The 13,317-nt window shown below is 47.0% G+C and overlaps 1 protein-coding gene across 1 annotated transcript in view; it reads left to right on the top strand.

The window, feature by feature from the left end:
* The window catches only part of GAS7 (growth arrest specific 7), a 234,432-nt gene that overhangs the window by 169,763 nt on the left and 51,352 nt on the right, over nucleotides 1-13,317 (top strand). Inside the window, exon 5 of the mRNA XM_044981822.1 lies at nucleotides 2,011-2,064. Coding sequence (XP_044837757.1) covers nucleotides 2,011-2,064 — 54 coding nt within the window. The remainder of the gene's footprint in view (nucleotides 1-2,010; nucleotides 2,065-13,317) is intronic.

Genomic DNA, 13,317 nt, shown 5'->3' with positions numbered 1-13,317 from the left:
CCACAGTCCTGAGCTTGTCGAGGGCAATGTAGAGCTCCCTGTTCTCTCCGTGGTCCATGAAGGAAGAGGATGAACAGGAGTGTAACGGGGAGGGGAGAAGAGACTCACCCTGCAGCGCCTCCTGCTGGTCATTGGGAATTAGCTCTTTCCAGCACAGAGTGCCCTCTGCAGGCCAGTGTCCCCCTGCCACTGGCCCCCCGTGTCCCTCCCAGGATCCCGGTGCTCTTTTACCTGGTGTGCTGCCCCTCCAGGCAATACCCCACAGATCTCGGTCTCCCCAGGGAACCCCCACCCTCTATGCCCACCTTGCCTCAGCCTATGGGCTACTGGCAGTCACCATCTAGCCCCCTTTCACTAAGCGCCTACTGCAGTCTGTATAAGCTGGTCATCATAGGCAAGGGAGGTTTTGACTTGCTGCCTTTCCTTGCAACCCAGTACCTCCAGGGGCCTTGTACAAGGCCCTGCAGCCTGAGGAGTTGCTGGCCCGGAGCTCCCCAGCTCCTCTGGCTTTTCCCCAGCCCTGCTTCACTCCAGTACCCTTTAGCACTCAGGCAGCAAGGTCCATCTCCCTCCTCAGCTAGAGGGAGACTGCTTGCTCCTGGCCCACTACCCTCTTATAAGGGCCAGCTGGGCCCTTAAGCCAGCCTCAGCCTGATTGGGGCATGGCCCAGCTGCTGCTGCTTTCTCCCAGCCACAGCCCTCCCCAGGGCTACTTTTAACCCCTCCCGGGCAGGAGCAGGCAATCACCCCACTACAAGGAGGACTCATGAATTCACAGACTACCATGAACCACCATGACCATCCAGCCCAATCCCATCCACCCAGGTTGTAAAATTTCTCCCTCAGGCTGGATTCAAGCCCCTCTTTCACAAAGTTATTTAATCTAATTTTAAAAACTACAAGTGGCAGTGAACCCACCACCTCCCCTGCTAAGCTGTTCCAATGTTTAATCACTGCTAGGAAATTGCATCTTGTTTCGAGGCTGAATTTGTCAAACTTCCATTTCCAGCCATTTAATCTTGTTAGGTCTTTGTCATCAAGGCTGAAAACACTCCGGTCTCAGATCTCTGTTCCATGATGTGTCAGTGCCTAGACACAGTGATCATGGCAGGTCTCAATCTTCTCTTCAATAAGCTGAGTAAATGGAGCTCCTTAAGCTTCACCTAGAAAATCTTGTTTCCCAGCTCCTGGATCATTTGGCGGCCCTCCTTTGACCTTGCTCCAGAACTTCCAATCCTCCCTGCAGTGTGGACACCAGAACTGGACACAGTATCCTAGTAGTGGTCCTACCAATGGTCTGTCCACAAGCAAGATTATTTTCCTTTAATATTCCCCTTTTCATACATTAGCCCTTTTTGCAACAGCATTGCACTGAGAGCTCATGTTGAGGTGATTGTTTGCAGTGACCTAAGTCTAAGTCGGTACAGCACACAGCACAAGGCCCTGCTCGGGATCAGGGCCTGTGGGCATTACTAGAATAGAGAATTAGTTGAATTCTCCAAAGTGACAGATCTCCTCAGGATCAGTTCAGAGCTTGGCCTTGTGGGCAGTACCATGGGGCGCAGCAGGTTCAGTGGCTCTGGGGGGCTGCACAGGTACAGTGCTTCAGTGGATGGGCACAGTGCTCAGTGGCTGGATGTAGAGGGTACAGTGGCAGTGGTGGCACAGTGGAGGGGCACAGTGGGGAAGGGGCACCAGGGCTCAGTGGAGGGGTACAGGGGCTTAGTGGAGGGGGCTGGGGGCACAGTGGAAGGGTGCAGGGGCTTAGTGGAGGGGTGCAGCAGGGAAGGGGCACTGGGGCTCAGTGGAGGAGGGTGGTGGCTCAGGGAGTCCTGAGCTCCTGCCCGGCCTCCCCCTCATTCCCGCATTGCTCCCCTGCCCACTGCCCTGTCTTTCTCGGCCAGACACTGACACCTTTCAGTGATTCACTGCGCAGCTTGGGCCAAGCACACTCACACACCCTCCCACCATGGAGCGCATGCTGATGATGCCTCTTTCCTCTCTCTGCAGAGTCCGGGGTCCCCGCGCGTGCCCAGGAGGCTGGCCAGGGAGAGCTCGCGGACGGTAAGTACAGCCAGGACAGCCAGCAGTGCTGCAGGCAGGGGGTAAGGCCTGGACAGTGATCCCTGCCACTGTGCCGAGGGCCAGCAGTATGTGGACCAGCTTCTGGGGCAGGGCAGAGCAGCCTGGGATGGCAAAGAAAGCTCCCGGCAGGTGGGGTGGTCCTGGGGCAGCCAGTCAAACCAGAGGGCACATTTCTAAAGCTCGGTCTGGGGGCTCCCTGCTCTGTTTTTAAGGGGTACTGAAGAAAAAACAACTTTAACAAAACAGCCTGGGTCAAACATGTCAAGCCAGTTCTTGGCAAAGTGGCCACATCACAAAAATGGAATTGACACTAATTGCAATCCTGTGCGTACTGCCAACAGAGGCCCTGAGTCTCAATGAGCAATAGACATTGAACTGCTCGGAGCCCTAGCAGGGCTCCAGGCAGAGGTGAGGAACATTGGTAGTGAAGCCTGTTCTGCCTGTGTAGAACCTGTTCTGTGAATGAATGGAAATCTTCATTCTTCCGGGCTACCAGGCCAGCATCTTTCACCGGCACTGAAGGTCACACCCCGAAAAACAATACAAATCAAAGTGATACAATTTCACAAGAGATATCTGTGCCCTGAAATATCATCCATACCTATTGTGTGAGGACTTCTGCCAAGAGTGGCCCACGTGGCCTTCATTCTCTACCCATTTTCTGCTATTATATATGCTTTTAAGCATGTACATGCACTGAATTCCCCAGACTTAGAAGAAAAAGAGTAATTCTGTTCTAGCACTGATAGAGCTGAAACGGACCCTTTCCTTTGCTTCCAAGTTTGTTGGTTTTGTCAGATAAAGTTAAGGCTCACAATAATTGGATGCATCTTCTGCTGCTCTGAGATTTGGAAACTGATTAGTTAATCTGTATGTTACATAGTGGCAGAAAACTGACTGAGATCCAAAACTCTTTCTAAATCTGTCTTCAATACAAAATCTAGAAAAGAAGTCCAAGCAATTAGTAAGGAATGCTGACTCTGCAAATAACTATTGCTGGTAAACAGCTGGTGAGGAAGTACTTGGGAAATGTGAATACCTACTGTACAAATCAGCTGTTCTGGGTGATGTGTCTAACAAGCTTACTGATCCACTACCATTTCTTTTTTTAAAAACTCAGGGACAATTCAGGAGGTAATGAAATACTGGAGAAATGGAAATTTAGCACCTTATTTTCAGTGAAGAATGATTCTGGCAAATACCACCCTAGAAGTGGAACTTCTCTCTCTAGCTGAAAGAGAGTAATGCAAGGGCATTAATATCTGGCAATGCATCCAGTTTGGTGGAGATTTCTGGTAGAAAGTAGAGATTGCTGGTAGGATCAGTGTTCATTAACATCTTCATTACTGAACCACATTGAATAGTTTCCAACTTTGCATTACAGAAAAGGATGTTATTAATCTCCCTAGATGAAACTTTGTGACCGTATCTGGGCTTTAGTGTTCAGTTCTGGGCACCTCAATGCCAGAAAGATATTTAAAAGTGGAAGGAATTCAGAGAAGAACACCACAACTGCTTGGGGCTGGATGGGATTTACTTAAGAGGAAAGCTTAAAAGAACCAACTGAGCTAAGCATTGACTAAGGGAGAGGGGAGGGAGCATGCTCATAATCTACAACTATTGGAAGGGTATAAAGCCCAAGGGAGAGAGAGGAGTTATTTGAAGTCATACATAGTAGGGGCATAACTAGGAGTAATGGGATGATCTTGGGAGAACAGTCTATTGATCTGCCCTTCCATCAGTGAGAAGTGCTCTTGTGCCCATGTACAGATTTGTTACAGGCTATTTTGGTGGCCACTGGTGAGTCACTGAGCCTCGATGGGAGTTAATTCAGTTGTCTGAGTGCCCATATGATGCATCCCTCTGCTGTGGTAGCCCAGTCACCTCCGTCAGTCCTCCCACTGCTGTCCCAGAGTGCACCAGTCACTGAAAAAGTGGCCAGTCTGGTCACCTTTCTGTCCAGCAGTCACCTACCAGTTTACATAGGCTTGCAAGCTGCGTGGAGCTCACTTGTAAGCCATTTCAGAGCAAGGAACCTCTTTGTCCTGCACAGTGCTTCCCAAGGTCTGGTAAATGCCGGTGCCCCTGCTTGCACCACTCCTGAAGTCCTCACCTTCATCTGCCTGGGGTGCTGGGCATGTCCATTGCCAACTGGGAATGTGGCACAGGGAGGCCAGGAGGTAGCCACTGTCCACACTGGGAGTCAAGTGCTCTGAGGGGTTGGCAGAAGGGATAGGACCAGATAGGACAACAGTGAAACACCAGGAAATTCCCCCAGTGTGTCCATTCTGCTGTGAATTACACCTGGTCCTCTGCAAGTATCCCACCAGTCAGTCCCTCTTGGTGATGGACAGTCCTCACTGTTAACAAATTGCACTTTATGTCCTGTCTCAATTTGTCATTAAACCCATACCGTCCATAATATACAGGTGATAATTTTGAAGCCCTTCAAATTTCTCTGGTATTTAAGGAGTACTGTGGGCTCTTATGCCACTTTAACCAAAGATACAGACAGCGCCAATGTTTACAAGCCAATTCAAGTCTTCTTCCTCTCGTTGTCTATGAACTGTCAGTTCTCTTGTCAACAAAGTCTGTGTGATTTAGGCTGAACTCTTAAACACTCAGGGTTTCTCTCAGCAGGGAAACACCATTTCATCTTACAAATTGTACTACTCTTAGTATAATGAGTTTCTCCAGCCTTCACATTCTCAACTGAGTTAGTGATTAGGCATGATGTCTAGACAGCTAAGACAAACGATGAGTGAAATACAAGTACATGTCATACATTTTAGTCATTCAGAGGGTTTTAACTCAGGCACGTGCTTTCTGGGAAGCATTTAGCTTAACATAACCATGTTGTCAGTTGGTGAAACAATATATGTATAACTAGGCTTGGCAGACTTTGTTTTTTAATATATTTTTGACAGATCATAGAATCTCAGGCTTGGAAGGGACCTCAGGAGGTCATCTAGTCCAACACCCTGCTCAAAGCAGGACCACTCCCCAACTAAAGCTTCCCAGCCAGGGCTTTGTCAAGTCTGACCTTAAAAACCTCTAAAGACCACCTCCCTAGGGAACTCGTTCCAGTGCTTCACCACCATCCTAGGGAAAAGTTTTTCCCAATATCCAACCTAAACCTCCCCCAATAAATAATGTTTATTTTAAGTAGGGTTACCATATTTCAGGTTCCCACAAAGAGGACATCGCTGGAGAGGGAGCTGGGGCGTTTAGTTGGGAGGTGCTGGAGAGGATATTGGAGGGTGCTGGAGGTGTGTGTGTGTACTGGTAGGGGTACCTGGGGGGTGGTGGAGAGGGCATTTTGGAAGGGGTGCTGGAGAAGGAGGTGCTGGAGAGGGTACTGGAGAGGGCCTCCCTGTGGGCCTCTCCCCTGCCCCAGGGCTGGAAGCCGGAGCCTGGGTGGGTGGGATCCAGCAGCTGTAGCTGCAGGGGAGGGATCAGTTGGGACATGGAGCGAGCTCTTTCTGAGCTGTAACATCTGCTAGGTAAAAATCCTGGACATTGCCTCTTATTTGAAAAATCTGTTCGGATAGAGGACAGAGTATCAAAAAAGAGGCCATGTCCAGGAAAACCCAGACATATGGTAACCCTAATTTTAAGCCTTTTTTTTTCCCCTTCAGTTTTTATCAATTTAAATTTTCACAGGTGAGGGAAATTATGGAGAGTAAGACAATAAGGAGAACTCAGTAAATAATTATTTCATGACAATAGACACTGAGTTTCAAAAAATTAAAGCTTTAACTGTTAAAACACAAATTGTCAACATCCCATGTTAAAATATACCAAGTAAATATCCTTAAATCAAACTCTAGTAAGTTCTTAAGTAATTTTTCTTAAATTACCTGTCAATAAATTTCAGTTATTATTGATGGAAATATTTTTATCAGTTTCATATGTTACGGTGAAATGGCCATTTACTAATAAAAATCTAATCCTTCCAAGACTGTGTATAAGTCATTTTGCTACTTATCAGTTGGAACTGGCCTGTTCTCCAGCTCATCTGCACAGTTGCAATGACTGGTTCCTTGAGTTAGCTAGAGAGTTCATTCATTCAGGCAATTCACTCAGGGTGCTGTGATACCAAGTTCTTGTCTCTTCCAGATTTTGCAGCAGTCTCCCTAGATGGTACTTTAACCCAGGGGTCCCCAATGCGGTGCCCACGGGAGCCATGGCGCCCGGCCGAACATCTAAGTGCGCCTGCGTACTGGCCAGCGGACGAGCATCCGCCGAAATACAGCTGACAAGCTGCGTCATCCAGAGGCGTCGCTGCCAAAATGCTGCCGAATCAGCGGCGACGTCTCTGGATAATGCTGCTTGTTGGCGGCATTTCGGTCGCGATGCCTATTGACGTTGCCACTTGTCAGCGGAATTTCGGCAGATGCTCATCTGCTGCCACGGTCCTCCGTGGCTCGTCGTCTGGCACTCGCCAGATGAAAAAGGTTGGGGGCCACTGCTTTAACCAATAGGATTAATAGGTGCTTGTCAGTGATAGGCTTTAGTTGTTAACAGCAGGACGTGTGTTCACTGGGCTAGGTAATGTCTTTCTTGTCCAGCTGATTCTGGTGCATGGAGTACCATGCTGAACAACACAGGGCATATTATACATGATGCAGCAAAGCACAGTCAGATAGCAACCCAGGCTTTTGCAAATGATTTGAAAAGTCCATCTAGGTTATAAGCTGTGTCGCTTCTCATCATCATGATAATAAAATACTGATGGAATAGAATTGTAAGATAATACATCATCTTGCTTCTCTCCAAATACAGAACAAAAAAAGTTGTGGAATAAGTCATAGAATCATAGAATCTCAGGGTTGGAAGGGACCTCAGGAGGTCATCTAGTCCAACCCCCTGCTCAAAGCAGGACCAAACCCAACTAAATCATCCCAGCCAGTGCTTTGTCAAGCCTGACCTTAAAAACCTCTAAGGAAGGAGATTCCACCACCTCCCTAGGTAGCCCATTCCAGTTCTTCACCACCCTACTAGTGAAAAAGTTTTTCCTAATGTCCAACCTAAACCTCCCCCTCTGCAACTTGAGACCATTACTCCTTGTTCTGTCATTTTCTACCACTGAGAACAGTCTAGATCCATCCTCTTTGGAACCCCCTTTCAGGTAGTTGAAAGCAGCTATCAAATCCCCCCTCATTCTTCTCTTCTGCAGGCTAAACAATCCCAGTTCCATCAGCCTCTCCTCATAAGTCATGTGCTCCAGCCCCCTAATCATTTTTGTTGCCCTCCGCTGGACTCTCTCCAATTTATCCACATCCTTCTTGTAGTGTGGGGCCCAAAACTGGACACAGTACTCCAAATGAGGCCTCACCAGTGCTGAGTAGAGGGGAATGATCACGTCCCTCGATCTGCTGGAAATGCCCCTACTTATACAACCCAAAATGCCATTAGTCTTCTTGGCAACAAGGGCACACTGTTGACTCATATTCAGCTTTTCGTCCACCGTAACCCCTAGGTCCTTTTCTGCAGAACTGCTGCCCAGCCATTCGGTCCCTAGTCTGTAACAGTGCATGGGATTCTTCCGTCCTAAGTGCAGGACTCTGCACTTGTCCTTGTTGAACCTCATCATATTTCTTTTGGCCCAATCCTCTAATTTGTCTAGGTCCCTCTGTATCCTATCCCTACCCTCCAGCGTATCAACCACTCCTCCCAGTTTAGTGTCATCTGCAAACTTGCTAAGGGTGCAGTCCACACCATCCTCCAGATCGTTAATGAAGATATTGAATAAAACCGGCCCCAGCACCGACCCTTGCGGCACTCCACTTGATACCGGCTGCCAACTAGACATCTCATCTATCTCATCATAGAAGGCAATTAGGTTAGTCAGGCATGATTTGCCCTTGGTGAATCCATGCTGACTGTTCCTGATCACTTTCCCCTCCTTTAAGTGGTTCAGAATTGATTCCTTGAGGACCTGTTCCATGATTTTTCCAGGGACTGAGGTGAGACTGACTGGCCTGTAGTTCCCTGGATCTTCTTTCTTCCCTTTTTTAAAGATGGGCACTACATTAGCTTTTTTCCAGTCATCTGGGACCTCCCCCGATCGCCATGATTTTTCAAAGATAATGGCCAATGGCTCTGCAATCTCATCGGCCAACTCCTTTAGCACCCTCGGATGCAGTGCATCCGGCCCCATGGACTTGTGCTCGTCCAGCTTCTCTAAATAGTCCCGAACTACTTCTTTCTCCACAGAGAGCTGGTCACCTCCTCCCCATACCGTGCTGCAGAGTGCAGCTGTCTGGGAGCTGACCTTGTCTGTGAAGACAGAGGCAAAAAAAGCATTGAGTACACTAGCTTTCTCCACATCCTCTGTCACTAGGTTCCCTCCCTCATTCAGCAAGGGGCCCACACTTTCCTTGACTTCCTTCTTGTTGCTAACATACCTGAAAAAACCCTTCTTGTTACTCCTAACATCTCGGGCTAGCTGCAACTCCAAGTGTGATTTGGCCTTCCTAATTTCACTCCTGCATGCCTGAACAATACTTTTACACTCCTCCCTGGTTATTTGTCCAATCTTCCACTTCTTGTAAGCTGTTTTTTTGTGTTTAAGACGAGCAAGGATTTCACTGTTAAGCCAAGCTGGTCGCCTGCCATATTTACTTTTCTTCCTACACATCGGGATGGTTTGTTCCTGCAACCTCAATAAGGATTCTTTAAAATACAGCCAGCTTTCCTCGACTCCTTTCCCCATCATGTTATTCTCCCAGGGGACCTTGCCCATCAGTTCCCTGAGGGAGTCGAAGTCTGCTTTTCTGAAGTCCAGGGTCTCTGTTCTACTGCTCTCCTTTCTTCCTTGTGTCAGGATCCTGAACTTGACCATCTCATGGTCACTGCCTCCCAGGTTCCCATCCACTATTGCTTCCTCTACTATTTCTTCCCTGTTTGTGAGTAGCAGGTCAAGAAGAGCTTTTCCCCTAGTTGGTTCCTCCAGCACTTGCACCAGGAAATTGTCCCCTACACTTTCCAGAAACTTCCTGGATTGTCTGTGCACTGCTGTATTGCTCTCCCAGCAGATATCGGGGTGATTAAAGTCACCCATGAGAACCAGGGCCTGTGATCTAGCAACTTCTGTTAGTTGCTGGAAGAAAGCCTCGTCCACCTCATCCCCCTGGTCTGGTGGTCTGTAGCAGACTCCCACCACGACCTTACCCTTGTTGTTCATACTTCTAAATTTAATCCAGAGACTCTCAGGTTTTTCTGCAGTTTCATACTGGAGCTCTGAGCAGTCATACTGCTCTCTTACATACAACGCAACTCCCCCACCTTTTCTGCCCTGCCTATCCTTCCTGAACAGTTTATATCCATCCATGACAGTACTCCAATCATGCGAGTTATCCCACCAAGTCTCTGTTATTCCAATTACATCATAATCCCTTGACTGTGCCAGGACTTCTAGTTCTCCCTGCTTGTTCCCCAGGCTTCTTGCATTTGTGTACAGGCATGTAAGATAACTCCCTGATCGTCCTGCTGTCCCAGTATGGGGCAGGAGCCCTCCCCTCTTGCACTCACCTACTTGTGCTTTCTCCCAATATTCCACTTCCCCACTTACCTCGGGGCTTTGGTCTCCTTCCCCCGATGAACCTAGTTTAAAGCCCTCCTCACTAGGTTAGCCAGCCTGCCTTTTGTGAATCGTGGTTAATAATTTTGTGTCCTTATCATAAAGGCACTTATACCACTGTTTGGATTTCATTTGTTTTTGACACATTTAAAGAATTGCTTCTTACTGGCCATAGATTTTTCACTGATATCTTTATCAGTAATTTGCATTTCCTAACTGCTGTAGTCATTGCTACCAGCTTCCTCATTTTTCAATTTTGTTTGTTTATATTTTAATTACTGTTTTAATTTCCTGCTGAACCAGAATGATTTTTTAACCAAAGAAGCCTTCTTATCTCATTGTAGAGTCGTGGGGTTGGGGGCATCTAACAGAGCATTTTTGTGTCTGTTGCTGATATCGTGTGGATTATAAAGACCTGGCCTATTTGCAAGATTGGGAAAGTCATTCTCAGGGGTTGAGGACTGTGGGAGGCGCTTGTGAAAATACAGGTCGTCTAAAAGTCAGTTGCGACTGTGAAGAATTTGGAAACTGCTACATTAGAGGATTGTTGCCTGAAGGACTGTGGAGAAAAGCTGGGTTTGGGAGATGGCAGATGGCTTGGGATACAGGACTTGGGAGCATGTTCCAGGGTTAAGGGGCAGTTTGGGGATAAGCATGGAGATACTTGTGGAAGGAGTGCACAAAGAGGGAGTCTGAACTGGCCAAGCACAAGATGTGCACAGGAGAGTTGCAGGGACCTAGCAAAGAGATGCAGCTGGGCATAGCGTGGTAAGATCGGCCATGGAAAAAGCAACCTGGTCTTTCTATTATCTTTGATCAGCACCTGGAGGCAGGGGAGCAGCTGCTTACTGAGCTTGCAAATTAAGTTCCTTGGAATGTCTCTCTCCACCTGTGCAAGAGTAGTTAAAGCAAATGTGTCATACACACACACCCGCGGCTGGTTTCCTTGGCAGTAAGGACAGGAAGAGACAGAGCAGCCTTGGGTTTCTTGGAAAATCAACATCTCCTGAAGCCCATTCCCAGTATGGAAGCAAGGAAGGGAAGAGGCCTGACAGGCTGAACCAGCGGTAGTGGGAGCTCTCTTAACCATAGACTCACTCCTGTTCCCATTGAAGGCAAAGGTGAAACTTTTGTTGATTGCGGTGGGAGTCAGACTGAGCCCAGTGTGCAAGAGTATGTTCGAGAGGAGGGGCCTGTCGGTAAGGTAAATCCAGGCAGGGTTTGCGCTCAGTTCCCTTCATGGGATTCCAGGGATGGGTGAGGTTTGGAATCGGCTTGGTTCTCAGTCTGTGGAAATAATGGAGTCTACCATGTACCCCCTTCTGAGATAGTGTCATAATATACATATGATTAGATTGCCAAGTCATACTTCCTGACAAGAGCATGCATTCCCCTAAGGACACAAGTACCCATTTGAAAACCACTGGTGTATTGCATTATGTTAGCATGTGATAATGTCATTCAAGTTGCATTGTGATAATGCATCTGCACAATGGCAGAGTAGAAGGTGTGCACACACCCTTGACACTGGTATTTCCTGCCTTGTGAGCAACTCCCATTGTAATCATAGGGTTGCATTGATGTTGGGATTGTCATTTGTCTCAGAGGACGTTTCACTTGGGCAGTATGCCATGCCGACCCGGCAGTGTCTGTCAGGAGCTCCCCAGTTGACTGCACACAGGAAGCAACACTTTCATTTTGCCTTTTGACATTTTACTGCTTTTCCCAAGTATTTTTCAAAGGTCCTTTCAGTCTAATCCACTTTGGAGATCAAAGCAAAGAGGGGAAAAGTGCAGTGTTAGAAATCAGTTCCAATAGGGTGTTAAACTATTCTCTATCTGCTGTAAATGGTCCAGTGTACAGGGACTGAGAGCTGCTCCCAAATCCTCCTCTGTTCTGGGTGTAGAGGACAAAAGGCTTAACTCCAAGAGATTGGCCAGCCCAGTCCTAAGATCCTCTGAAAATCCCTCCAGCTGATGATATGATTTGGTCCAAGAGCAGCTCCTTGAGGTAGAGGTAAAGAAGACAAGACTTGTGCATTTCAGAGTTATTGCTGAGTCACTTGGCAGGAGTTTGTCTCTGTAAAGCCCTTTAACAATTCCAAAAATGAATAGACTTTCCACCTGACATAAATGTAAAGAGACTGTACAGTGCCTTGCCTTAGCTGTGCTTAGCACAGATCACACCGAGAAGCCTTTAGAGAAGCTGGAGTACTTGGGGATGGGAAAGGGAGGAACAAAAAAGCCATTGCTAGAGGTAAACAGTTGTTTTCTGCAAAAAGCCAAAGGTGTTTACCAGGGCTGTACTGTTAGACATGTACTGTATAAAACCTCTGGAGTTTGTTTTCCTTTGTATTGCTGCTCTTTGGAAAACTGTTCCCATTTCATGCTATGGCTAACTCAGCTGGTTAGAGCATGGTGCTAGTAACGCCAAGGTCATGGGTTCAAGCCCCATGCTAGTCATTCCGGGTGCAGGATAGAGAGGGTGGTTTCTGCTCTTTTGCGGGGGAGGGATCGCTCAGTGGTTTGAGCATTGGCCTGTTAAACCCAGGGTTGTGAGTTCAATCCTTGAGGGGGCCATTTAAGGATATGGGCAAAAATCTGCTGGATGATTTAATTGGGGATTGGTCCTGCTTTGAACAGGGGGTTGGACTAGAACTAGATAGATCTCCTGAGGTCCCTTCCAACCCTGATATTCTATGAAATAATAGAATACCATTTAAATTCTATGAGATATGATACAAGAGAGACCTTTTAAAAATAATTTAAAATAAAAAATCTAGCCCCCTGGTATCCCTGTGATAGAGGAAAAGTGAGTGAGGGGGGAAAGGGAGAAAAAGGACAAGTTGGAAGAGATAACTGAAGAAGGGGTCATTGGCACAGTGAAGAGCTGGAGTCTGCAAAAGCCTATGAGCACTGAGCAGTCCCATTGATTTTGCTGGGGCTATTCATAGATGGATACCCTGAGTACATATAGAACAATATATTGCATAAATCTCTTGATACCACGGTGATCATCAGGTCAAGATAGAGATTAGAGTTTATGGCTGCAATCTGCTTCCTTTCCACAGCTTTGCCCCATATTTAATCGTACACTTTGTTTTGTTATTGTAGGGTTGCTCAGTAGCGGCGTGCACAGCCAAGCACTTCACTTGTTAATGTAGGTTTGCTCAGCAGTGCTGTGTGAAGCCCAGCACCTCATTTATTATTGTAGGGTTGCTTAGCAGTGTGCACAGCCAAGAGCTTGTGAGCGCTAGACTGTGTACATTGGTTTTCAATTTTAGGATAACTTATTCAAGAACAGTTGAACCCAGTGAATTTGGCAATATATCTGAGTATTTTCTCACCACACCTGATCGAGTTTCTGTACTTTCTATTGAGAGGAAGCAGTTTTCTTGTTGATGTTTTTACTATCAAATCTTACTGCAAGACACAAGGAAAGTCATTCGTAAGTGTTTATTATTTTTTAAAACTCAGACAGCTTTAAAAGAAACCCCAGGACTCCTCCATCATCCACAATGGCTTTGAAAACAGCACATATAACAACAACAAAGGACTTCGTTTCCCTAGTAGCTGAAGATCTGTTTACTGTGGTACAAAGCTGTTTCTCCTCCCTTTGTTTAATGGAAACTCACTTTGTCTGGATCC

The sequence above is a fragment of the Mauremys mutica genome, chromosome 12 (assembly GCF_020497125.1).
Source record: "Mauremys mutica isolate MM-2020 ecotype Southern chromosome 12, ASM2049712v1, whole genome shotgun sequence".
Classification (NCBI taxonomy): domain Eukaryota; kingdom Metazoa; phylum Chordata; order Testudines; family Geoemydidae; genus Mauremys; species Mauremys mutica.
Note: the sequence above shows the minus strand (reverse complement) of the source record. Positions and strands in the feature narration are given on the sequence as shown.